Raw genomic sequence first — 25,010 nt, 5'->3', positions numbered from 1 at the left:
TAAGTAATAAAAAAAATGCAAACAATCTGATATCACTGGCTCCGAAACCTTTATTTAAAAAACAACTTAATTAAAAACAGGTCTGCAACACTTATTATTCATTTATTCATTTTTTTAAAATCAACTTTTCATTTCAAATTCTGAAGTCCTGACAGAAAGTAACACGTTTTGTCCCTTTTTGTTGTTGTTGTTGTTGTTATTGTTTCTCTTGCTTGGCTTCCTCCTCCTCTTGTTTCTCATCTGATGAATCTTAAGAAGGAATCCCATTGCTATTCTGTATTAAAAGAAAATACAGTACACCCAGAAATTTTCTCATGGTTTAGGCTATTCATCTTTTCGCTTCCGACCAACTGTCACCAGCGCCTGCATGAGAGTCGACTTCGCGTTCGACGAAGCATATTGTAATGAGCAACGTGAAGCTTTCTTGACGTTCTCGCGGGAGATTCATGTGAAACTCGCGCAAGAACTGTTGCCTCTGTTATTCTGTCTTGTTTGTTTCTCATTATCATTACCTGCTCACAACAAAATACACAGAAAAAAAAACAAAAAAAATCAACTGACGGCGTCCGACATCGGCATGCTTACGTCACGCTTCAAGTTACATCAAGCATGAACTATCAACCCTCTCATGCACGTGTAACAGAGTTGTACATATACATTGTGTGTCTCCACTTGCTGAATATAAATAATAAGAAGTTAAATAATCACACTGGAAGATCATTGGACAGAATAAGGGATAACAGGGCTTCCTATTGGCTGGCTGGTTCTTTTTACTGTGTGCGCCCTCTATTGCACTTATCAGTTTGTGTGTGTAAGGCCAGCGGTAAGTCATGTCATTGAAAGCTCTGTAATTGTTAATTAAATGTGTGATATATTAGCGGCAACAACATATATATTTAATATTGAGAAAAGTATTGGATGCTGAAGAGTGTGAAAAATGTGTTTTATTGTAGCGCCAGCACGAGTCGTTGTATATGCTGGAATGGGCCTACATGAACTCACTCTGTTACTTCTGTTTTCTCAGGTACATGTTTTGATTTTGTAAGAATACATTATTTTGAACCATGGGTTGTATATTTTGAAGTTGTTCAACTCGATTGCACTTATCAGTTTGTGTGTGTAAGGCCAGCGCGCCAGCACGAGTCGTTGTATATGCTGGAATGGGCCTACATGAACTCACTCTGTTACTTCTGTTTTCTCAGTAAATAAATTGATTGGGGCACTATAATTTGAAGAACGAGCTTTATTGAGACACAACGCAAGGAGGAAAAAGAGACCAGTTACACACGCGCAGGTGACAGTTGGTCGAAAGTTTAAAATTGTAAAATATTTGGTATTTTTCTTACAAAAACGTATCGTTTCACTTCAGAAGACATTGATTTATCCATTGGGGTCGTATGGATTACTGTAGTTATTGTTGTATGTGCTGTTTCTTCGACTTTTAGGAACACATGAGCTTGCATTATAAAGCGTTCCCAGATATTATTTATTTTATTATTTATCTAAAAACCTTTGTTTGTGTTCATCTTAAGAAGGAAAGTCGTATACCTCTCAGATGGCATGAGGGTAAAAGATGAGTGAACGGTGAGCACATTTCTGGGTGTACTGTATTTTCTTTTAATACAGAATAGCAAATGACATGGGATTCCCTCTTAAGATTCATCAGTGGAAAGAAAGAAAAAGAAGAAGAGGAACAAGAAGGAGGAAGCCAAGCAAGAGAAACGAATAAGAAGCGTTGTAACTTTACATTTTTAAGTTTGAAACATGAAACAAGAGTCTAACAAGCACCACTTTAATTTATGGCCCGCAATGTCATACTTACGTGAAACAAAAGTATATTTCCCCATGTATTAAAAAAGATTGCAATAGTTCTTTCTACTTGCCTTGAAACAATTTAATCAGTGCACTTTCTCACTAAATTGCTCCCAAACGTAAGAATGTTGTCTATTATAATAGTATAAGTACCCCTTAGTTCTAAAATACTTACAGTATAAATAATTTGTTATTTTCCTGGTTGTTACCCCTTTATTCCCAAGACTTTACATATTGTTCCCCTATATACTTACACATACTTACTTTATAGGTACAATATAATTACTCGAAGTTACGCTGTAAATACGTTGTAATTACGCAGTACTTTCCGGGCTGTAATCTAAAGCGTTACCAATGTTTTTATAATATGAAAGCATAATAGGCTACAATATAAATGTAATACGAGTGCTTATACTGTAACTCACATTCATGTCGATGCTTTGAAGTCACTGAGTGTGTTTTTTTTAAGAGTACTTTCCTCTCAATCTGTTGAACAGTCTTTGTTTGGAGGGTTAAATCAAGACAACATTGTCTGTTTTTGATTGATTTGAATCAGATGGATCAGGCAAATCTGTCTTAAAGAGCATGAAAAGAGGTTTTGCACAGGGTGTGTGAAAATACACTCACAAGACTGAATGAACACATTTAATCATGCATGACCGTTAAAGCTCTATGAAAGCAACAAACTACATTTACTAAGGTCAGGCAGCAGAATGAGGAGATGATGCAGAAACTCCCCCATCAATGCCATTCAGTCATGTTTGAAATGATGATTGTATTGTATTAGCCTATACTGATTTCCCAGAGTCACTCGCCTGAGCTCTCCAGCGAACCATCACAGAATCTCACATAATTTATTTACAAAATACATGATTTATCATTTCACATCACAATAATTTAATCTATATAAAGCTATTTCATTTCAAATGTTGATGTTATTGTCCTTGTAAATGACACCATGAGCAGATCTAACTGAATTATTAGTTGACACAAAAATGTGCATGTTTTACCTGTCAAAACACAACATATTTCTGTGTGGGACAGTCTCTAAAGGCAGACTTAATCATTAATCAGGACAGACAGGTCTTTTATTAAATGTAAACTACTACATAGACCAGTTTACAAAGTGAAAATGAAACTGATATACTGAAAAGCTGAAAAGTGTTCTCATATCTGAAGCCTCCCTGTACATTCTTACAATGCAAATGTCATAAACATGTAAAGTTTTTGTTATTATTGCTATTATTTAAAGTTAGGGTTTTTTTCCTGCTAATTAAAAGTGTCAGTAAGTTATGTTTGTCTTCATTACTATAGTGAAGATCAGTGGACGGACGAAACATGTATACAACACTTAGTTTGATAAAATGTGCTTTTACATATTTTTTTTATGATTTTTTAGTATGAAACATATTAAATACTTCACTGTTACATACTGTAGTGTCACCAAATTCAGTTCACACATCACTGCTCTCCTGCTGCTTATAACACTTAGTTTGCCAAGTAATAGCATATTAAAAATAAGTAGCCTATTCTTTACACAAATGATGTTGGTACCCAGATAACAAACTAGTTACAACCATAGCTTTTGCATGATAATTGCTTACTGAATTTGATGACATTACACTCTATAACAATAAAGTTATTGAATATTTTTAATATTGTTATTATTGTTTATTATTATACTATTTTTCTAATAACAGTGAAGTTCTAATAACAGTATTGGTTTTATTTCATCATAGATAGTCATAAAAATTATGCAAAAGCACATTTTATCAAACTAAAGCCTGGTTTCACAGACAGGGTTTAGCCTAAGCCATGATTAGGCCTTAGTTCAATTAGGGTATTTAAGTTGCTTTTATAAACATACGCCAGAAAATAACATTACTGGTGTGCATCTTGAGACAAAACAATAGCACCGACGTATTTTAAGATATGTCAGGTCAAGTTGCTTTCAGTTAAAACAGCTCAAACATGCATTTTAGTCTGGGACTAGCTTAAGCCTTGTCTGTGAAACTAGGGGTAAGTGTTGTAGTATGACCAGTAGGAGAGCATTGATGTGTGAACTGAATTTGGTGACACTACAGTGTTGTTTATGACTATTTTTGTAGTAACGCTTTTCAGGTTGTGCACTTTGCAGACGGTCACTTCGGACTTGTCTCTCCACCGCCTGTTCATAGAGACCAATTTATATTATAAGGCTCGTTTTGAGAAAAATTAGGTTGTAGCTCGTTGTCTACGTTACTAATTGGAAAGAGATGTCATTTGTGTTTTAACAACGTTTAGATCACAAGTTATTGTCTTGGGAAGTTTGAATCTATGAATATATTGCCAACTTTACTAAACTCCATGAGTTAAGCACTGAATGTGTTTCTTTATACTTAAGTCCAATTTCAAAATAAACCTCTATGAACAGGTTTTGCGAGAGAACGCAAAAGCTTTGAAGAACATTTCCCCTCCCATCACAGTTTTTCCACCACCATGTCCCTTTGAGTGTTCCATAGATGTTATTGAGCTAAAACATTTAATCTCCATGGATTTAACACGGCTCTTTCAGGAGACAAACAGTGGCACGTGATTCAAAAGTGAAAGTGAAAGTAAGAAAAAACATAAAATCACATTGTTTACCTGTTTGCCTGTGTCTGTTACACATTTTTCCTGTGTGTTAATACAACCGGAGGAGTTTGCAGAGGACTTTAGTGCAGTTTGAGACTGGAGACTGGATTGTTTGAATTTCCCTCCTCTTTAACCAACCCTGCTTTTGTAGGCGAAATATGTTTTTCACAATAATAACTGCTCAATTACAGCCCTGTTCAAAAACGACGCTGTTACACGACCAAATGTAATTACTGGAGTCAATCTGTGGATGATGTCAGCTAGAAGAAAAATCGGCATTTGTCTAATCGTTATTTTATAACAAATAAGATAAAATAAGTATCTTTTAGACATATTCATAGAACTCTGCTAAACATGATCTTGTACATTTTAAAAAGATATATATGTAAAATGTAGCTTTTGCAATGGGTGTCAAGAGACAGCTATTCATTTGTTACTGTGCATGTCTGCAATACTTGATTTTATTACTGAAAATATTGATGGAAATTCTATTTTACAGTAGAAACATGTTGTTGAGTGTCAATGGAAGTCAGAAAGACAAACTCACACATTTGAATAATTAATTTTTAATGGCTGAAAATTTCATTATATTCATAACATTCAATTTGAGTCTGGAAAATCAACTCTTTTCAAATTAAAAGATCTTTATTTTTTTGTACTTAGTCTAAAATGTCGGTTTCTTGAGCAAATTGCTTCAAAATATCCAGATTAGATGAAATATGAGAGAGAGATAAAATATGAAAACAGTTGCCCTGATGTCTGGTGATTCTCCAGAACTCTCTTGTCCTGTTGAAGAAACAGTGAAATGTCAAATCTCCACTGCTGTACTTGAAATTTGCCTGATCAAGTCACCTTTATTTATATAGCATTTTTTACAATGCAGATTGTGTCAAAGCAGCTTTACAGTGATAAATAACAAAGCTTAAAAGAAGTAGTGAAGACATACCATCATATTCTTGCAGTTCTTCAGCATTAGTTGCATTCGGTGATTTAGCAGCTGGAAAACCACGATAAAATGAAGTGTAGTGTCAATGCAGAACTATTCTCAAACAGTATTTCATGAATAAAGCTGAAACAATAACTTAATATTTAAATTCTAAATAATATCTGAAAAAGGCATTACAATGTATGTAATAATTGAATGAATGCTTTCAGTTTGCCTACTCAGTTTGATGATAATTGGTTCTTTGATGCTCTTGTGGGACACAAAACAATCATATTCATCTTTATCCTTCCCCTTGATCTCCACACTCTTCCTCATCTGGAAGGATCCATCATGGTTTGGTCTGATTCCTGTGGATTCAATCTCATCTTCAGGCAGAGATGTGTGATTTTTTTCCTAATGGTCATCGACACATCTTTGGGGTAGAAGCCAGTGGCCAGACAGGTGAGTTTCAGCTTGGTTTTGTCACTGGTATTCTTCTGTTTAAACACATGGACATCTGGAGGAGCTGAAAACACAGAATCAGTTCATCAATCGGTTTCATCTCTATATGAAACCTGCAGATAATAAACAAATACAAACACATTTAAGCCTCATTCAGACTGTCAGTTCAAATATGATTTTTGTGCAGATCCGATTGGATTCCGATCACATTTAGCACGTGTGAAGGACAAAAAAACAAACAAACAAACAAGCAAAAAAAAAAAAAAAAATCACTTTAACATGCCAGACGTTGTTATAGGGAACTATACTGAAAGTCGTTGCAGAAACAAGGTTGTGTTGTTGCAGTTAGGTGCAGGTACAGGCAAAAAATTACTATATAATGGTGACATGTTTTGAGACTGACCTCCTTCAAAAGACGCAGTAGTTCAGACTGTCAGCTACACATTGTGTCGTGTTTTAATTAAGAACACATCTGTACTGCAAACACCTCTATGTTGCTGCTACTGTTGTTTTTTTGTTTTTTTTTGTTTTTCTCCGAATACCTACCAACACAACGTCATTGCAGATATTCCAGAAAATGAAAGAGCACCACAGGACACACAAATCAGATCTGAACAGATACACATAGTGGAAAATGAATCATTTAAGATCACATTCAACACGATCACATGAGAATGCATATCAATAGTACGCGTGTGAAATCTCGTAGAATATATACGGCAAAATGAGTTTTGGCGTGCATATGATACACAGTTCTTCGCGTACATATGATACACACTTTATGGCGTGTATATGACACGCTCTTGGGTAGGATGGGGGTGGGGGGGTTCGTGCGTTTAATACACCATAAAGTGTGTATCATATGCACGCGAAAAACTGCGTATTATTGATATGCATTTTCGTGTGATCAGGCTCTCACATTATATTCGGATGTACGGATAATCAGATTTGGACTGACAGTGTGAACACAACCAAACTCACAGCCGTTTCTGAGCTCCTCGTCTCCATATTCTCTGTATTTGTTGAGCCAGTCCACACACTCTTTCTCCAGGTATCCTTTGGTGTATTGGTTTAGGATTGGCACATTGTCCCATTTTCTCTTGGTTGGTAGAGCTGCATCAACTGGAGCGACCCATTGAGACTCTTCATCATCAAAAGACAAGAAGTCCTCTCCATCATAGCTGTACTCATCAATGCCTTTGAGAAACTTCACTTCATCTCCCTGCTGCTCAACTTCACAACCGAGTCTCCACTGAAGAACATGGAGATCTGACATGGAGATGAAGCAAAATGTTTGCAACAATAATAATAAAAAAATAATATGAATAATTAAGCTGGGTATATTCATGTAAACTGTATGAATGTTCCTCACCTGATTCATTGTCTCTCATGCGGTTCATCAGAATCTGGACGCTCACATTAAACCACTGTTCTTTACTCTTTCTGGACTGAGTGCCTTTTTCCCAGTAATCCTCCTGCATTTTCTCTTTCATCCACTGTTGTTTGGGAATCTTTCTCTTTTCTTCACTATTGTAATAGTCGATCTGTGTGTCGTCCAGCAGACCCATAGCAGAGAATTCATAGATGCCCGGCAGATCCACAGGTTTAGACAAGCCCGTGTAAATGTAATACAGCGAGTGATTCTCTGCAATGAAGAGCCCATAAAATACCCATAAAAAGGCAAGAAAAAACTAATTATTATTATAAAACCATTACATTTATTATTTTAGATTCAGCCACTTGGATAATTTTATTTGATTATTTTTATTACTTTTACCCAGGGGCTCAGTAGTTTTTGTGTAACTGGGTCAATTTTACTGACAATACTCTGGTTCAATGTAACCCAATATTTAAAACCAAACGATCCATTTGTCAATGTATAACTTATGTTCTGATCCTGAAAGAAAGTAAAGTTTTCATTATTATGACTTACTAAATTATTACTCTAAATTATTAATAAAAGCCATAATTATAAGATAAAAAGTCAAAATTATGACATACTACATCAAAATTATAACTTAAAAAGTCGAAATTATGACTTAAAATTTAATTTCGACTATTAAGTCATCATTATGACTTTTTTTTAAAAAAAAAAAACAGAACAAGATATATAACAGTATACAGAAACATACAGAAACACCCATGATTAATGAAAAAAAAAAAAAATCATGAAAGATATTAAACTCTAAAAAACACTGGGTTAAAAACAACCCAATATGGGTTGTTTTTAACCCAAGGGCTGGGTAAATATAGGACAGAACAAATGTTGGGTTAATTTTACCCAGAAAATCGTGTTGTTTTTTTTAACCCAGCATAATGGGTTGATTCATTTTACATCATACATGAATTATTGTTTATGAATTAACTTAAATCCTTGAAGTTTTTTAAAATACTCCACTAAACCACTGGTTTGCATGGTAATTCCTTTATTTTCATATTTTGCCTACATTTAAGCTCGTTTAACAAATAATAGAAGCAAATATTAAACATTTAGAAGTAGCCTAATTCAAGTCTAATCGGCCAGTCATTTCCACGGTAATGGCGCTGGATCTCGTGCCGGAGATGGGCTCACGTTCTGCTGGGGAACTGTATGGCAAGCCATTTTCACATTTAATCCTTAGAACATACTAGTATCTATTTTCATGCTACTAGCACTTATTTTTAGATACTGGTATCTATTCCATTATGTACTAGTACTTATTCATTAGCTATTATATAGAGCTTATTCTTTAGGTACTAGTACTCAGTGTTGGGGAAGTTACTTTTAAAAGTAATGCATTTCAGTACTGTGTTACTCCCTAAAAAGTAACTAATTGCATTACTTAGTTACTTTCTATGAAAAGTAACACGTTACTTTACTTTTGCATTACTTTTTCTCACCTGGGCTGGGCTTACTTGTTTGTTTTTTTAATAACAACAAAAAAGTTCTATTTTTGGCAAATGTTAAGGCCTTTTCATACCAAAAGTGAAATGAATAAGCCTCAGGCTGAAGGAGATGCATATTTACAACTCAATCAAACCTTTCAGCTGTGCTGCCATTCTGGATTAAAGAAGAATAGGATACAGGAGAAGTAAGTTTAACACTCTTATTTCTAAATCTAACCTAAAGTCATTTTTGCTTATTAGTATGGTTGAATTAGTAAAGTACTAAAGACATTGGTTAATAAAGTGAGATTAAATACATAAAGTATATACAGTATATTGATTTATTATAGGCCTAGTTGTTTATTACAGATTTGTGTAAAATTCTAAGATTGCATTTCACTGTTTTATTGATTTTGAGGAATACTGAATGTTTTGTGCAAGTGATTTGAGTAAATGCACGTTCACATTTAATCTAGAACTACAATAACCATCATGTTTACACAGCACACAAAAAAAATATTATATTGCTTGCTTAAAATGAACCAAAAATAGATTGGAAATTAACATTTATTAATATGTTTAATAATGAACATGTTAATGAACATTTATTAATAAATTCAATAAATAATTAAACATTATTATTATAAATGTTCACCTTTTGATTATTATTGTTGCCTCTAGTAATTATATGTCTGATTTTTAATTTCCAATTTTTGGGTTCATTTTAAGCCATATAGTACTTTTTAAACAAAACAAACAAACAAACAAATTAAGCAAAAATCAGGATTAATCAATATGAAACTTCTCTAACATACTTTCAGCTGGTTATCTACCATGTAACATTTTGAATGTATCCTCTTTTACTTTATTGTTTAAACAATATTTTTTCACAAATATTCAAAGTTTATATTTCTAAATATAATGTTCCACAATAAGCTTTCATGAGTAACTGTTTCATCTATTATAATACTCCTAATATGTTTATTATTACAATTCTGTTTAAGGATATCAATATCTCTGTCAATTTTAAAGATATCAAGATAAATATCTATAAACATGCTGTCTTTAACATATATAGCCTCAGAAGCATCACTTCCACAAGCTCTTACAAAATGTATCATTAGCTGAGGTGACCTCAAACACAACAGCATACTCTTTCCCAGAGAGCAAATGACATCTGGCCCAGTTGTGGCCCACCTCTCCCACCATCTTCTGTGCTGTCTGGGTTTGGACTGAAATCCACATTTTTCCAATAATTCTGTATAGGTTAACAAATTGCCGTTTGAATTTAAAAGTTGTCTCTCTAATAAAATATAATTTTGGTACCAGATTTTGTAGAAGAGAGATCTATTTGGGATTCCACTAAACATTATAGAGTGGTGGAAGTATGATATCAGAACCCGGAAGACTAGTTCACTGCTGGTTCAATACTTTGACGTTTTGTTTGGAGTGTGCGTGCGGTTTCCGTTGTAGAACAAAACGTCAAAGTATCATCAAGCTCTGTTTACCACAGTCTTTATTTCACTCGTTAAAGGGATAGTTCATCCAAAAATGAAAATTCTGTCATCATTTACTCACCCTCAGGTTGTTCCAAACCTGTATAAATTTCTTTGTTCTGTTGAACACAAAGGAAGATATTTTGAAGAATGTGAGAAACTGAACAGTTCTGGGGCACCATTGACATCCATAGTATTGTTTTACTACTATGGAAGTCAATAGTGCCCTAAAGCAGTCTGATTACAAACTTTCTTAAAAATATCTAGTAACACTTTATTTTACAGTGCCATAATTACACGTTACTACATGTACTTAATATAGTAATAACAGTAAATTATGCATAATTACAAGTAACTAAACCTAAACCAAACCAAACCCTAACTGTAACACTATAGTAAGTACATGTAGTTAATTAATAATACTCAGTACTTATTTGAGTAATAACAATGTAACTACAGCACTGTAAAATAAAGTGTAAACAAATATCTTCCTTTGTGTTCAGCAGAACAAAGAAATGTATACAGGTTTGGAAAAACCTGAGGGTGAGTAAATGATGACAGAATTTTCATTTTTGGGATCCCTTTAATTGAAAATGATAATAATAAAAAAAAAAAATAATAAAAATAATAATAATAATAAACATTATAAAACCCAATGGGAAAATCTTGAAGGAACCAGTGGCGAAAAATAGTCTTCCAGGAGCTGACGTCACACTTCCACCAGTCTATCCACGAGTAAGCAGGCGCAGCCATTTCTAACTTGAATGTTTGACTTCTGGTGTCATTCACTTCCAGTACAAAAACAACCCGTTATACTGCTTTATATTGCAAACTTTTAATCGTTATCATATTATTTTAATTTCACTATGTGGGAATGTACTAATCTCTATTTTATTCGTCTTGTATCTTACTGAAGGGCTAGGGTCCCTTTTCAGGCAATGCAATTTGCAAGACCTGTTTCCCGTTTTGCTGTCAGAGGCAAAGAACGGGAACCAAGAACCAATAACCAAGAACTGACCGCATACTAGACTCTCAGAAGTTTCTTCTTCTTTTCTGCTTCCACTCGGCTCATCTCTACTGATCAACAATAAATAACATTGATATTCTCCACCTCAGGCTTTTGTCTCTTCACTCGAACTGGTCCAACATAATCATAACACCACTTTGTAGTGCAAACCGTTTAACCGTTTACGGCACTTTGTTATTCTTCTAGTTATTTACAAGAGACAATGTATGGTTTATAGCCCAATAATTTGTCATAAGCGGAGAGGGATGCTTTACTTGATCTTAAAAGAGATCCTACAGATAAAGGTGGTACCATTGTACTTCAACAAACTGCAGATTATGTAAAGGAAATTTGGAGAAAATTGAATGTCTTTTATGAATGTTTACATGCTGATCTTACTAACAAATTGAAAACCTACATCCACTCTAAGTTTTGAAAAGGGAGAAAAAAATGCAAGCAAAAATGTGTATGAATTTCTTAAAGTATTTTTAATTTTTTTGATATCTCCTGTTATATATACACTACATGAATATGATTTTGAAGGGTCAACCTATTGTGTGTGGCACTGATAGTCTCACTGAGAATATTTATTAAATAGTTTGTACCTACTTTGCCATTGTATGTAAGAGATTCCATGGACTCTATTGAATCACTACATGCTGTTGTATATGCTGTCGAGTTTTCTTCTCGCCACGTTTGAGGTTCAGAATTTATATACTAACATCCCCATACAGATGGTTTATGGGCAATGGAACAAAAACAAAGATCGGCTGATGCAAAACCAATTATATCTATTGGATCTAATGAGTATTGTCCTTTTTGTTTCCAGAATTATTTCTACTTAAAAGTGAAAAGAACAGCTATTGAGATTGAACCTAATGAAGGAGATCACCTGTTGTCAATAAAGAGTTGTATCCTATTTCACAAAGTTTGTGCCTGATGAAGACCTGATGGTCGAAACGTTCAAGCTACGATAAAGTTTTGGAGCATGTGTAAACATCAGGTTCTTTCATCAGGTTTTTTTGCCAGCAAATAAAACAAGCAAATAATCAACGTTTTGGTCAAGTTATTTGGACTGCCAAAAAATCACATATTTAGATACATAAAATACTCATGTTGGCATAAATTTGTAATTGAATTACATTTCTGCCCTAACAACGACGTTTAAAAAAAATTACACGCTCGTTACTTTCACTTTGATTCTTTGAAAAATGCAGAAAATAATAATAATAATAATAATTACCTGCTTGAATTGAAGGCAAAGTCCCATAAAGAAGAAAAACACAGAGCAGAGCGAAGATCTTCATCGTGACACTCATGTACATGACTGAAAGCCTTATGTGTACTATTTCATGGTTATAGGAAATCTAGCCTATTTGAAATGTTTAAATGAGAAGCGCATCTCCTGAATTCTGGTCTGAAAGAGACATGCGCACTGCAGTGACCTTTAAAAAACAAAACTAAAACTAAACAAAACAAACAAAAAAAAAAATAACTGAGGTTTGTAAAAGCTGTGTGAAAGTTGCACTGTCACGGGACAGACTTCAAAAACACACTTCAAAGTGCAGTTGTTTACTGCAATGAAGAAACTTTGTACTGAACTTGTAACCCCTGGACGTAGTTGCTATAAGCTATAAATCAGGTCTGCCATTTTCACATTTATTTAGTACAATTAAAAAAATCAAAAACATTTAATCCCTCTCTCTGACTGTTAAACCACTACAGACAACATGTGACCCACTGACTGCACAGAATGAGGAAATGAGATAGAAACATCCCCAAGAAATGGATAGTTGCTTCACATTTCTTATTTGTGAATCCTCTTTTCCTTTCCTCATTTCCTTTCCTTGTGTCTTAGCTCCACCCCCTTAGGATGTGAGGGAAGATACACCTGTGTCCTCGCTCATTACTCCTCAGAAAGCTTCCTTGCTCCTCCTCATTCCTCATCTCCTTGCAGCGCAATTAGAGAATTGAGATGTCCTTCAAGATAGCTGAATTCAATCGGCTTGCAGGTCACAGGCTGGGGGACGGAGGAGTTTTGGACAGATTTCACACAAAATCAGATGATGGATGGGCAAACAAGCTCTGATTTCATCCATTCTGAGGATTTCTGTCAGCTAACTATATACAAACTCACAAAACTAAACAGAATAAAGAATAGTTTTGAACTTTCAAATAAATTGGCTCGAGTAGCAGAGATGCTCACAGGACTAATAGGTTGAGGGAATGTTAGTGTAATGTTTTCCAAATCATCTCACACAACCTAAAGAAAGCTTTAGACACAAAGAAACTTTAATCATAAAACGTTTAATCGTAAAACCATTAAACCTCCTGCACCAAAAACCATTTCTGCACTCTCATGTTCTACCTATGAATCAGAATGAACCAGTCGACAAGGAGATTCTCTGAAACAAACAATGTAATGTAATGGTTTTTATACTGTACAAACCGTATTTTCTATCACCCTACACTACCCCGACCCCTAAACCTACCCATCACAGGAAACTGTGCACATTTTTACTTTCTCACAACAACTCATTCTGTATGATTTATAAGCCTTTTGAAAAATGAGGACATGGGGTAATGTCCTCATAAGTCACCCTCTCCTTGTAAAACCTGTCATACCCATGTCATTATACAAAGTTGTGTCCTGATATGTCACATATATATATATATATATATATATATATATATATATATATCTTTCCAACAAAGGACACCAAATAACCAAATGATGTGATTTAATATAATTCATACATTTATGTACACCAAAGCACCCATATAAAAAAAAAAAATAAATAATTCAACAATGCTTTACAGGTTTTTCAACTATCTAACAATAGTTTTCAGGTACAGAAATTGAACAAAGTAATTAAATATAAAATAACTGCACATACACTTCTTTGAATAATTAAATTAAGATGAAACATTAAGTTACAAAAGCTATTCAGTCAAGAGTGACATAATTTAAAGATCCAGTACACTGAGACTGATACACATGCTCTGTCTGTCTCGTATTTCTCTTAAAGGAACACTCCACTTTTTTTGAAAATCGGCTCATTTTCCAACTCCCCTAGAGTTAAACAGTTGAGTTTTACCATTTTCGAATCCATTCAGCCGATCTCCGGGTCTGGCGGTACCACTTTTAGCATAGATCATTGAATCTGATTAGACCATTAGCATCTCGCTCAAAAATGACCAAAGAGTTTCAATATTTTTCCTATTTAAAACTTGACTCTTCTGTAGTTAAATCGTGTACTAAGACCGACGGAAAATGAAAAGTTGTGATTTTCTAGGCCGATATGGCTAGGAACTATACTCTCATTCCGGCGTAATAATCAAGGAACTTTGCTGCCGTACTATGGGTGCAGCAGGCACAATGACATTACGCAGTGTCTCTCACAAATATCTCCATGGCTCCCTGTGCAAGCAGGAGGTCACAGGCGCTGCGTAATATCGATGGGAAACGACTTGATGACGACACAGCTTAAAGCTTATTGGTTTAAACAACCGTGATGTATTGATCTGTTTTAAAATGTTTGATTTTAAAACTCTAATATCATGATTTTATGTGTAAAAATAATGTGCGAATATTCCCAAACTCTCTGACACTGCGATTTCTCTATGGGTTATGTGATTGTTGTCATTTATAAAAATATATGTAAAAACATGTCTATAATTAAAAGTAAAAATGATTGATACACACATCTTTCGAATGGAAATAAATAACAAGTACTTTGCGTGTATTGTTCATTATTTATTTTCATATAAAAGCAACAGAACTTAAATTACATCCAGTTTATCAGCAACACAGCGCACGAGTGTGAATCCTGCTATATCCGCCTTTGATCTCGTAGGTGTCTGATCCACTACAAGAACAGAGAACTGTCCGTCTTGCCTGCACTTTTTTCACTCCTCCCCTCACTGCAGCTGCCTACTCTCACCTACATTTCAGACGAGGCTAGGCGCATCTCAAACAAGTCAAATCAGTTTAGTTTAAACACAGATAGCAACGTGAGATGTTCAGGTTGAATACACCAGTAGAAGAGATATGGGGCATGATTAAGAAATTGAAAGGGATTCAAAAGAATAATGGATACCCAGTTTTAAGTATGAGAGAGAAATAGCTGTGGAGGATGGAGAGAAAGTGGAAATGTTTTTAAAAGCATTTATTAAAGTAAATAGCTCAGGAAATCTGACTGAACAGAGTAAAAAGATAAGAGAGGATGTGTTGAAGGAGTATCCAGATTTAATGGGGAAAAAAGAGTTTGTAAATAATCAGTTGTACCATGTACCATTCTCTATGAGTGAATTAAGGAATGCAGTAGGTAGAATGAGACAATCTACTCCAGGATTGGATGGAGTTAGTTATTGTATGATGAAGCATTTTAGTGAAAGTTCTATGAAGGTGATTTTAACATTTTACAATAGAATATGGGTGGAAGGTATAATACCTCAAAGTTGGAAAGAAACATTAATTATACCTATTAAAAAGCCTGGAAAAGATATAAGTAATCCTATAAATTATCGTCCAATAGCTCTAACCTCTCATTTATATAAGGTAATGGAGAGAATGATAACTGATAGATTGACATATCATTTAGAAAAAGGGAATTGGTTCTCTCCATATCAAAGTGGGTTTAGGTGTGGAAGAGGGACTTTGGATTCAATAGTATTGTTAGAAGATGAAATAAGAAAGGCATTTATAATATTAAGGAAAGTGTCATTGCAGTTTTTTTCAATATAGAAAAGGCATATGACATGTTGTGCAAGGAGGGATTATTAATAAAGTTAGAAAAAATTAGTATAAAAGGAAGAATGTATAATTGGATTAAAGAGTTTTTAATTGGAAGAAGTATTAGGGTGAAGGTAGGTGGAGCTATATCCTCTAGTGGTGTGATTGATAATGGAACACCCCAGGGCAGTGTAAAAAGTCCACTTTTATTTATCATTATGATTAATTGTGTTTTCTCAAGGATGCATACAAGTTTGGGGAAATCATTGTTTGCTGATGATGGAGCTCTCTGGTGTAAAGGAAAGAATATAGAGTATAATATAAAAAAAATGCAAAGTGCATTAAATGAAGTAGAAAAGTGGTCAGGGGAAAATGGATTTAAGTTTTCAGTGGAAAAGACAAAAATAATACTTTTTACAAATATGAAAAGAATGTGAATGTTAAGTTAAAATTTTATAAACAAGAGCTAGAACGTGAATATGCAGGTGCTAGTCATATAATTAGAATATCATCAAAAAGTTGATTTATTTCACTAATTTCATTCAAAAAGTGAAACTTGTATATTATATTCATTCATTACACACAGACTGAAATATTTCAAATATTTATTTCTTTTAATTTTGAGGATTATAACTGACAACTAAGGAAAATCCCAAATTCAGTATCTCAGAAAATTAGAATATTACTTAAGACCAATACAAAGAAAGGATTTTTAGAAATCCTGGCCAACTGAAAAGTATGAACATGAAAAGTATGAGCATGTACAGCACTCAATACTTAGTTGGGGCTCCTTTTGCCTGAATTACTGCAGCAATGCGGCGTGGCATGGAGTCGATCAGTCTGTGGCACTGCTCAGGTGTTATAAGAGCCCAGGTTGCTCTGAGGTGGCCTTCAGCTCTTCTGCATTGTTGGGTCTTCCTCTTCACAATACCCCATAGATTTTCTATGGGGTTAAGGTCAGGCGAGTTTGCTGGCCAATTAAGAACAGGGATACCATGGTCCTTAAACCAGGTACTGGTAGCTTTGGCACTGTGTGCAGGTGCCAAGTCCTGTTGGAAAATGAAATCTGCATCTCCATAAAGTTGGTCAGCAGCAGGAAGCATGAAGTGCTCTAAAACTTCCTGGTATACGACTGCGTTGACCTTGGACCTCAGAAAACACAGTGGACCAACACCAGCAGATGACATGGCACCCCAAACCATCACTGACTGTGGAAACTTTACACTGGACCTCAAGCAACGTGGATTGTGTGCCTCTCCTCTCTTCCTCCAGACTCTGGGACCCTGATTTCCAAAGGAAATGCAAAATTTACTTTCATCAGAGATCATAACTTTGGACCACTCAGCAGCAGTCCAGTCCTTTTTGTCTTTAGCCCAGGCGAGACGCTTCTGACGCTGTCTGTTGTTCAAGAGTGGCTTGACACAAGGAATGCGACAGCTGAAACCCATGTCTTGCATACGTCTGTGCGTAGTGGTTCTTGAAGCACTGACTCCAGCTGCAGTCCACTCTTTGTGAATCTCCCCCACATTTTTGAATGGGTTTTGTTTCACAATCCTCTCCAGCGTGCGGTTATCCCTATTGTTTGTACACTTTTTTCTACCACATCTTTTCCTTCCCTTCGCCTCTCTATTAATGTGCTTGGACACAGAGCTCTGTGAACAGCCAGCCTCTTTTGCAATGACCTTTTGTGTCTTGCCCTTTTTGTGCAAGGTGTCAATGGTCGTCTTTTGGACAACTGTCAAGTCAGCAGTCTTCCCCATGATTGTGTAGCCTACAGAACTGGACTGAGAGACCATTTAAAGGCCTTTGCAGGTGCTTTGAGTTAATTAGCTGATTAGAGTGTGGCACCAGGTGTCTTCAATATTGAACCTTTTCACAATATTCAAATTTTCTGAGATACTGAATTTGGGATTTTCCTTAGTTGTCAGTTATAATCATCAAAATTAAAAGAAATAAACATTTGAAATATATCAGTCCGTGTGTAATGAATGAATATAATAAAATATAATATAAGTTTCACTTTTTGAATGGAATTAGTGAAATAAATCAACTTTTTGATGATATTCTAATTATATGACCAGCATCTGTATAGTACGATTTTTAGGAGTATGGTTTGATTGCAGATTAATCTGGAAAGAGCATATAGAAAAGACTGTGGGAAGATGCAAGGGAGTAGTGAATGTAATGAGATGTATTTCGGGAAAGGAATGGGGAGCAGATAGATTGGCTTTAAAAACTATATATATATATATATATATATATATATATATATCCATGATCAGATCTGTACTGGACTATGGTTGTTTAGTATATGGTTCTGCAAATAAATCTCATTTAATTAAACTGGATAGAATTCAGTCGCAAGCTCTAAGAATTTGTTGCGGGGCATGTCTAACTTCTCCAGTTTCATCTCTTCAGGTAGAGATGGGTGAAATGCCTCTGCAGATAGGAAGACAACAATTAATGGTATCTTATTTGGCAAATCTAAGAGGCCAGAGTGAGAATCAGCCTACAAAAAAAGATACTGAGGCCTAGTTGTGAATATGAGAAGAAAGAATGTAATAGTTTTGGATTGAGTGTGGGGAAATTAGTAAAAGACATGGGATTGGAAGAGGTTGGATATGCTCCAATTATTCCTTTATCTCCAGTGCCAATGTGGATTATGCCCCAACCAGAAGTTGATTTAAGCATATTAGAAAGAAGACAAAAGGAAGGCCTTATGAAACAGAGGTATATAATGTAAGGGAGTATGTAGGGTCAAGATATGGGGAATATATGCACATTTTCACAGATGCTTCAAAAGATCCAAAAACAGGTCATGTGGGTTCTGCATTCATAATTCCAAAATTAAAAGTGTATAAGAACAATAGGATATCGGATCGTTTATCAGTGTATACAGGGGAGATGTTTGCAATAATTATGGCAATAAAGTGGATGTCACAGACACGCCAGGCTCCACAGTCACCCAATCACATCGCACTCCCTCTCCTGAATACTAACAAGCCTCACCTGACGCCAATCCACAGTCATCACTACAGCCACAATAAAGACACACCAGTTCACACAGTCACTGTCCGGTCTCGTTGACACTTACCTTGTGTTCACATACCTCCTGGACTCCCTTACTCTCCGATTACCTGTCTCCAGCGTTCTCCGTGATTCCCTGTGTCTCCTCGTCTCCAGTGTTCCTCCAGTGTGTCTACGCTCCCTCGTCTCCTGATATCCACGCTCTCTGTAAGAAACATCCAGCCAAGTATTCAGTGCCAGCTCTTCATCATTCTGCTCTGTCCATCTGCATTCACTTACCTGCATCCTGTTCACGCTCTGCATTACCATCAATAAACCTGTTAAACCCGTATCTGTGTCTCCGTCCCCTTCTGTACGTAACAGTGGATTAGTGGAGTTAAAATATCCAAGGCAATTATATGTTCAGATTCTAGCTCAGCTCTAGTAAGTCTGAATGAGCAGAAGTCAGAAACTAGACAAGACTTGGTAATAGAGATTATTCAAGAATTATATTGACTTAAGCAAAATAATATAAAAGTAGAGTTTTTGTGGGTTCCGGCTCATATTGGCTTGAGAGGAAATAAAAAATAATATTCTGAAAATATGGCAACATCAATGGGATATAAAAGGTAGACATTTGTTTCAAATTCAGCCAACAGTGGGTAATGGAAGAGAGTCAGGTAGGAGTAGATCTGAAGAGACCATAATTAATAGATTAAGATTGGGGCATACAAGATTAAACAGTACTATTGCACTTAATAAGTAAACATCCAACAGGTCTATGTGAGGTATGTGGTGTTGATGAAACAGTTGAACATGTAATAATGCATTGTAGGATATATATTGTTGAAAGGAATGAATTGAAGTATGAACTAATGAATAAAAGTGAGCAGTTTACGATAATAAATTTGTTAAATCCAGGTAGAAATATAATGCCAATAATGTTAACATTTTTGGGAAGTACTGGTTTATACAAACGTATATAAGTAGTTTTTATTTATTTATTTATTTTTTCTTTCCCACCATGAGGCTGAGTGTGGACGGAGGAGCTGAACATGCCGCGCCGGATGAAACTCTATGAAGCATCTATGTGGGTATAAGAATAAGAAATCATAGGGAGAGTGTCAATGGTCCATTTGTGCGATAGGTGGCGGTAATGCACTTAAATGTCTGCGATCCGCCATAAAGCAAGAAAAAGAAGAAGAAGAAGATGTTCAGGTCTCACCTCCGCTCGAGAGCTATCAACACCCGGGTGATGACGGCGTAAATGACTGGGGCATAGAGCTTTCGGTACGTCACTGAACATTTGTTTACAGTGACTGTTTTGTCCTTTTGATCATCGCTGTTGTAACGTATTGGGAAACCAGAATGCACATCCATTGACTGAAACATACATTAGCCGAATCTGTCTGTCTGTTTTGCACGTTGTTTTCAACAAACCATGCAATAAACGCGTCGTCAGATTTGGGATGAACCGCGGTGCAAGCGCGTGCCGAACCGTAGGTGGAGAACCGAACAGTTCCATCCCTAACAGCAACATACACAGGACAAATCCAAACATTATCCTGAATGTGTGTGAAAACAACGTGAATGTACTGAGATGTCAATATAATGGACTCACACGTACGTCACCTGTATGTCACAATGACACAATATGACAAAGAATTCATGTTTTTAAGCAAAACAGACACTGGAATGAATAATTCTCTCTGACATCTCTGATAATCAGCATGGACTTTAAGATCATATAATTGCGTGAATTACGTTATGACGCAATTTCTCGTTTCCGTAATTTTTTTTGCGTTAAAGGATTTTGAATTAATCGCATGCGTTAACGTGATGATGATGCAATTATGAAACTATATCACTCTGAACTGAATTAGAAATGGATCAAGACAGGACAGGACATCAACAATTATACTACTTAAGTCAGTCAAACGAGACAGGGTTTTGTGACAAAACATTGAATGTCAACAAATCATCTGCACACACAAACAAAAAAAACAAACAAAAAAAACAAAGTGACTTTAACAGCAGACCTCAAGTGCAAACCAACAAACCAGTAACTGTAAATGACAACAAAATGTGTAATTATAACCAAATGTAAGCTGACTGCCACCTTGGACTTCAAGAAGAGAATCATTTTAAACATCTCATCACAAAAACAGCTCTTCAATATGCTCTGAACTTTTTAAAAGCATTTAATTAAAATTCAAGTGCTATAGAAATAGCAGTTATTAACTGTTTAAATAAGAGAATTAATGGTGCCTTAATTCGGTCATTTTTAGTTGCAACTCTGACTCAACATTTTTCAATGCACTGCACTTTTCCTTGTATCTCCTCCTTAGAGTATTAGATTTTGTAATCATTTGAGCCATTGAGGTATTTTAATGCTTTAGTACAGTCAAAAACCTACATAGAGCACATTTAATTTAATTTATCTATATATCAGCACTGATGTCATCATCCAGCTCAGTTCAGTTTGCATACAAGGGTGTCAATGCAGGCAGATCAAAACATTGCTGAAAATCAAGTTTCCCCAACTAAGCAAGCCAAAGGCGACAGCGGCAAGGAACCCAAACTCCATCAGGTGACATCAGGAGCCTGTACCATGAAGCCGGATTAGCTGGCCAGCCAGGTAAGTTTCAGATTAGTTTGCGCCAATCCTGGGTTATAAGGCCGGAACACACCAAGCCGACGCCAAGGAACTAGCGGTGACAAAAGCAGACTGCGGGGTTGGCTCACGTCGGCAGCGTCTGTGTCCAAAGTTGCCCTGACACACCAAACCGACGCTCGACACCCGACGGCCAAGTAGCACGTCCGTTCTGCGCCTGCGCAAGATGAAATGCCTTTCCGTACCAGCAGGTGGCAGTAGCTGAACAGCCAATCAGAATGATCAGATGGCCCGACGGACCGATGAGCGCCAACGCCGATTCAACATTTTGAATCCGACGAGGACCAACGTCTTGGAAACATTTGGGATAATGTGAGTACACAAGTCAACAAAATATATAACATTGTTCTAGTGGTTTTTTGATATTTTAATCTAAAAATCATACATATTGTGCCTTTAACTGGTTGCATATGTCAGATATGTTGCATGACTCGGACAGAAAAAAGCTGTTGCTATCAAACATTGCTTACTTAATCAACTGAGTCAGTGTAATGGTGAAAGGATAGATCAAATAGACCAGTTGATGCAAGGTTTGCGAAGAAATTTCATGCTCCCTTGTAAAAGTATTTTTTAGTATTTTTAAAATACAATGTAGGCGCCAAAATGTGTTTTAAAAGGTGATGTATTATTCTAATTTTGACCATTGAGAGGCGCTGTGAACATTAGAGATTTCAGTGTATATAGGTAGCCTTCCTAATGCTGTTAGGCAGATGTTTGACCCGGAAGGGCAAACAGGTTTTGACTGCAATGGTGCGAAAGCAATGAACGAATGTAAGGCTTCCTTTAATGTATTGGATACTAAATTGGACATTATGCACAGTGGTATTTTGTGGAGCCAAAAAACTGTGTATGCTGATGCAATGGAAGAATGGTCTTCATATTTCTTATGTAGGAAGTAAACAACGTAACATCAAAGCAAGAAAGTGAGTCAACCTAATTAGTCCGGGATCAAACAACTTAAAGTATTAGACTTAGCTCCTACATACAAAAATACAGTATTTTATTTTGATACATGGTGTGGCTGCTGTATTTTGTAGTTTATTTTGATACACTTAAAATTAAGGTATTTGGTATTTTATTTCAAAATACATTTTGATGTATTTTTGCCCAACCCTGCATGCAGCGAATTGCAGCCATGGAAGCAAGCGAACAAACTGGGTCAGAGATCGCAACTTCTACCCGACCTAAAAAGCCTCAGCATCCATCTAAAAATCTCTATGAACGGGAGCATATTAAAACGCGATATCAAATCATCATAAATCAATAAATCAACGAATTATCTTACAGTGTGCAAGTTTCCTCGCCTTCCAGTTTCAATTGAGCTCGCTCCTGTTGCATGTCCTCAAACTGGCAACCTGCGAGAGCGTGGAGTCTGAGAAGAAGGAGGCGGGGCAAACTATATTTTGAATTTGGACTGCAGTACCCATTTCAACCACTAGCTGACATTCTTACATAGAGCACCTTTAATAATTATTATTAATATTAATAATTATTGATTCTTACAACAAATGAATGAATCAATGCCGAATTTACTTAAGCTGGAAATGACACCATCATAAAGGTGACCTGACTTGACAATGTTGACATCTGACCACCGCTCAGTTCCATTGCTCAGACATGTACTCGTCACTGCTTCGATTCCTCTGAAGCGCGGATTTTAAATTTTAACTGTCTTAAGGCAGGAACACACCAAGCCGACGCAGACGAAAGCAGACTGTGGGGTCGGCTCACGTCAGCAGCGTCTGGGTTCAAAGTTGGCCTGACACCCCTAACAGACGCTCGAACCACAAAGATTGTTATAAACTTTTTACTTCACGCTGGACTTTATAAGAGGATTTAATTTATAATATGGAGTTCATCAGATGACCTGAGGAGGGCAGCAATACGCCTTTGAAGCGTCTAAGCTGCCGCAAATCACACAAGAAGAAGAAGAACCGACGCTCGACATCCGACAGCCAAGTAGCACGTCCGTTCTGCGCCTGCATAAGATAAAATGCCTTTCCGTACCAGCAGGTGGCAGTAGCTGATCAGATGGCCCGACGGACCGAGGAGCTCCGACGCCAATTCAACCGACGAGGACCAACTTCAGCCGACGGTGCGGAACACACTGAGAAAACTTAGTCGGCCGAAGAACAAAAACTGCCCGACGGCCGACCGTCGGCTTGGTGTGTTCCTGCCTTTAACCGTCTCTCCATCTAGCAAAGATACGAGAGTATTGCTTTTATTTTAGCCCTAAATAAGATATGCAAATATTCAAACACTACCTACATTGTATAATGTGACATTTATTATTAAGTCATTCATTGCTTTCTCTATAGCACTTGATGAGAGCACCGACATTAACGATGTTGCTCAGTTGGGAGTATTTATTTGTGGTGTTGATGAATCTTTGTCCGTGACCAAAGAATTTATTGAACTGGTGCCAATGACAGACACAACTACTTCAAATGACATTTACTATCCAAGGCTAGCGTATCCCATCATGCATTACGTAGGGAACTCACATGCCCCGAAATCGCGAGGTCAAGGAAAACATTCGACTGTAGGTTAAATTAATTATATAATACATATAATTTGGTAGTAAAATATAAAGTGTTTAAGTGCACATTTTACTGATGCAAAGATGAGTGGGCTATGTGTATTTTGTACAACATTTGCAACTGCTTTTTATCACTTAAAGAAGCACCACAATTTTAAAATTGTGTCCTGTTAGTTTCACACCGACCACTGAACAGACATTTAGAACTGTATTTTAAAATGCACAGTACTGAAAATAATAATAATAATAAAGCTGTAAACGCTTGCATTTTTTGCAAGACTGTAAGTGTGTCCCATCGGGCAATCAAAAGTTCTACACACACTTGCAGTCTTCACGCCCACTTGAACACTTGAGCCAAATACAGGAAATACGTCATGTAAGTAGACAAGTGGTCAAGTGCAAAGACCGCAAGTGTGGGTATTTGGACAAGGCTTCAGTCTTTGCCTCCAAAATCCTCAGCATGTTCGGAACTATACCTCTGTGAGCAGGCTTTTTCTGTAATGAACATTACCAAGTCCAACTTGCGCTCTTGACTGACACAAAGACATCTAAATGACATTATGAGAGTGGCAACTACCCAAAAACTGGTCCCTGATGTTGAAGCATTGGTTGAAGAAAAAGATGTCAGGTTTCAGGAAGCAAATCATAATGTCATGCATTACAAATGCAATAGAATTTTCTTTGTTAAATGAATGCTCTCATTTCTGTTGTATATTTGATGTTCATATTCAGAGTGAATGATTAATTTTCATTGACTTTAGCTAAGTATGCCAAGTTTACTTATTAGCATAAGTAGATTTCTTTAGAAAGGTTTTTTTTTTTATAAGTTATAAGTTATTATATGAGAAGTTATTCCATTTCAGAGGAATTATTATAT

The 25,010-nt window shown here is 36.1% G+C and overlaps 1 protein-coding gene across 2 annotated transcripts in view; it reads right to left on the bottom strand.

Moving 5' to 3' along the window:
* Positions 1-13,423, bottom strand: part of LOC127509905 (zinc-alpha-2-glycoprotein-like) — a 28,907-nt gene extending 15,484 nt beyond the window's left edge. The window contains exon 1 of one of the 2 annotated variants that reach the window (XM_051889232.1): positions 12,423-13,423. In XM_051889232.1, the coding sequence (XP_051745192.1) occupies positions 12,423-12,504 (82 nt within the window). In that variant the 5' untranslated portion in view covers positions 12,505-13,423. The remainder of the gene's footprint in view (positions 1-12,422) is intronic. The other variant, XM_051889233.1, reaches the window with a different exon arrangement.
* Positions 13,424-25,010: the final 11,587 nt, after the last annotated feature.

Source organism: Ctenopharyngodon idella, chromosome 3, assembly GCF_019924925.1.
Source record: "Ctenopharyngodon idella isolate HZGC_01 chromosome 3, HZGC01, whole genome shotgun sequence".
NCBI lineage: Eukaryota > Metazoa > Chordata > Actinopteri > Cypriniformes > Xenocyprididae > Ctenopharyngodon > Ctenopharyngodon idella.
The sequence above is the reverse complement of the archived record's forward strand: the minus strand, read 5'-3'. Positions and strand labels throughout refer to the sequence as shown.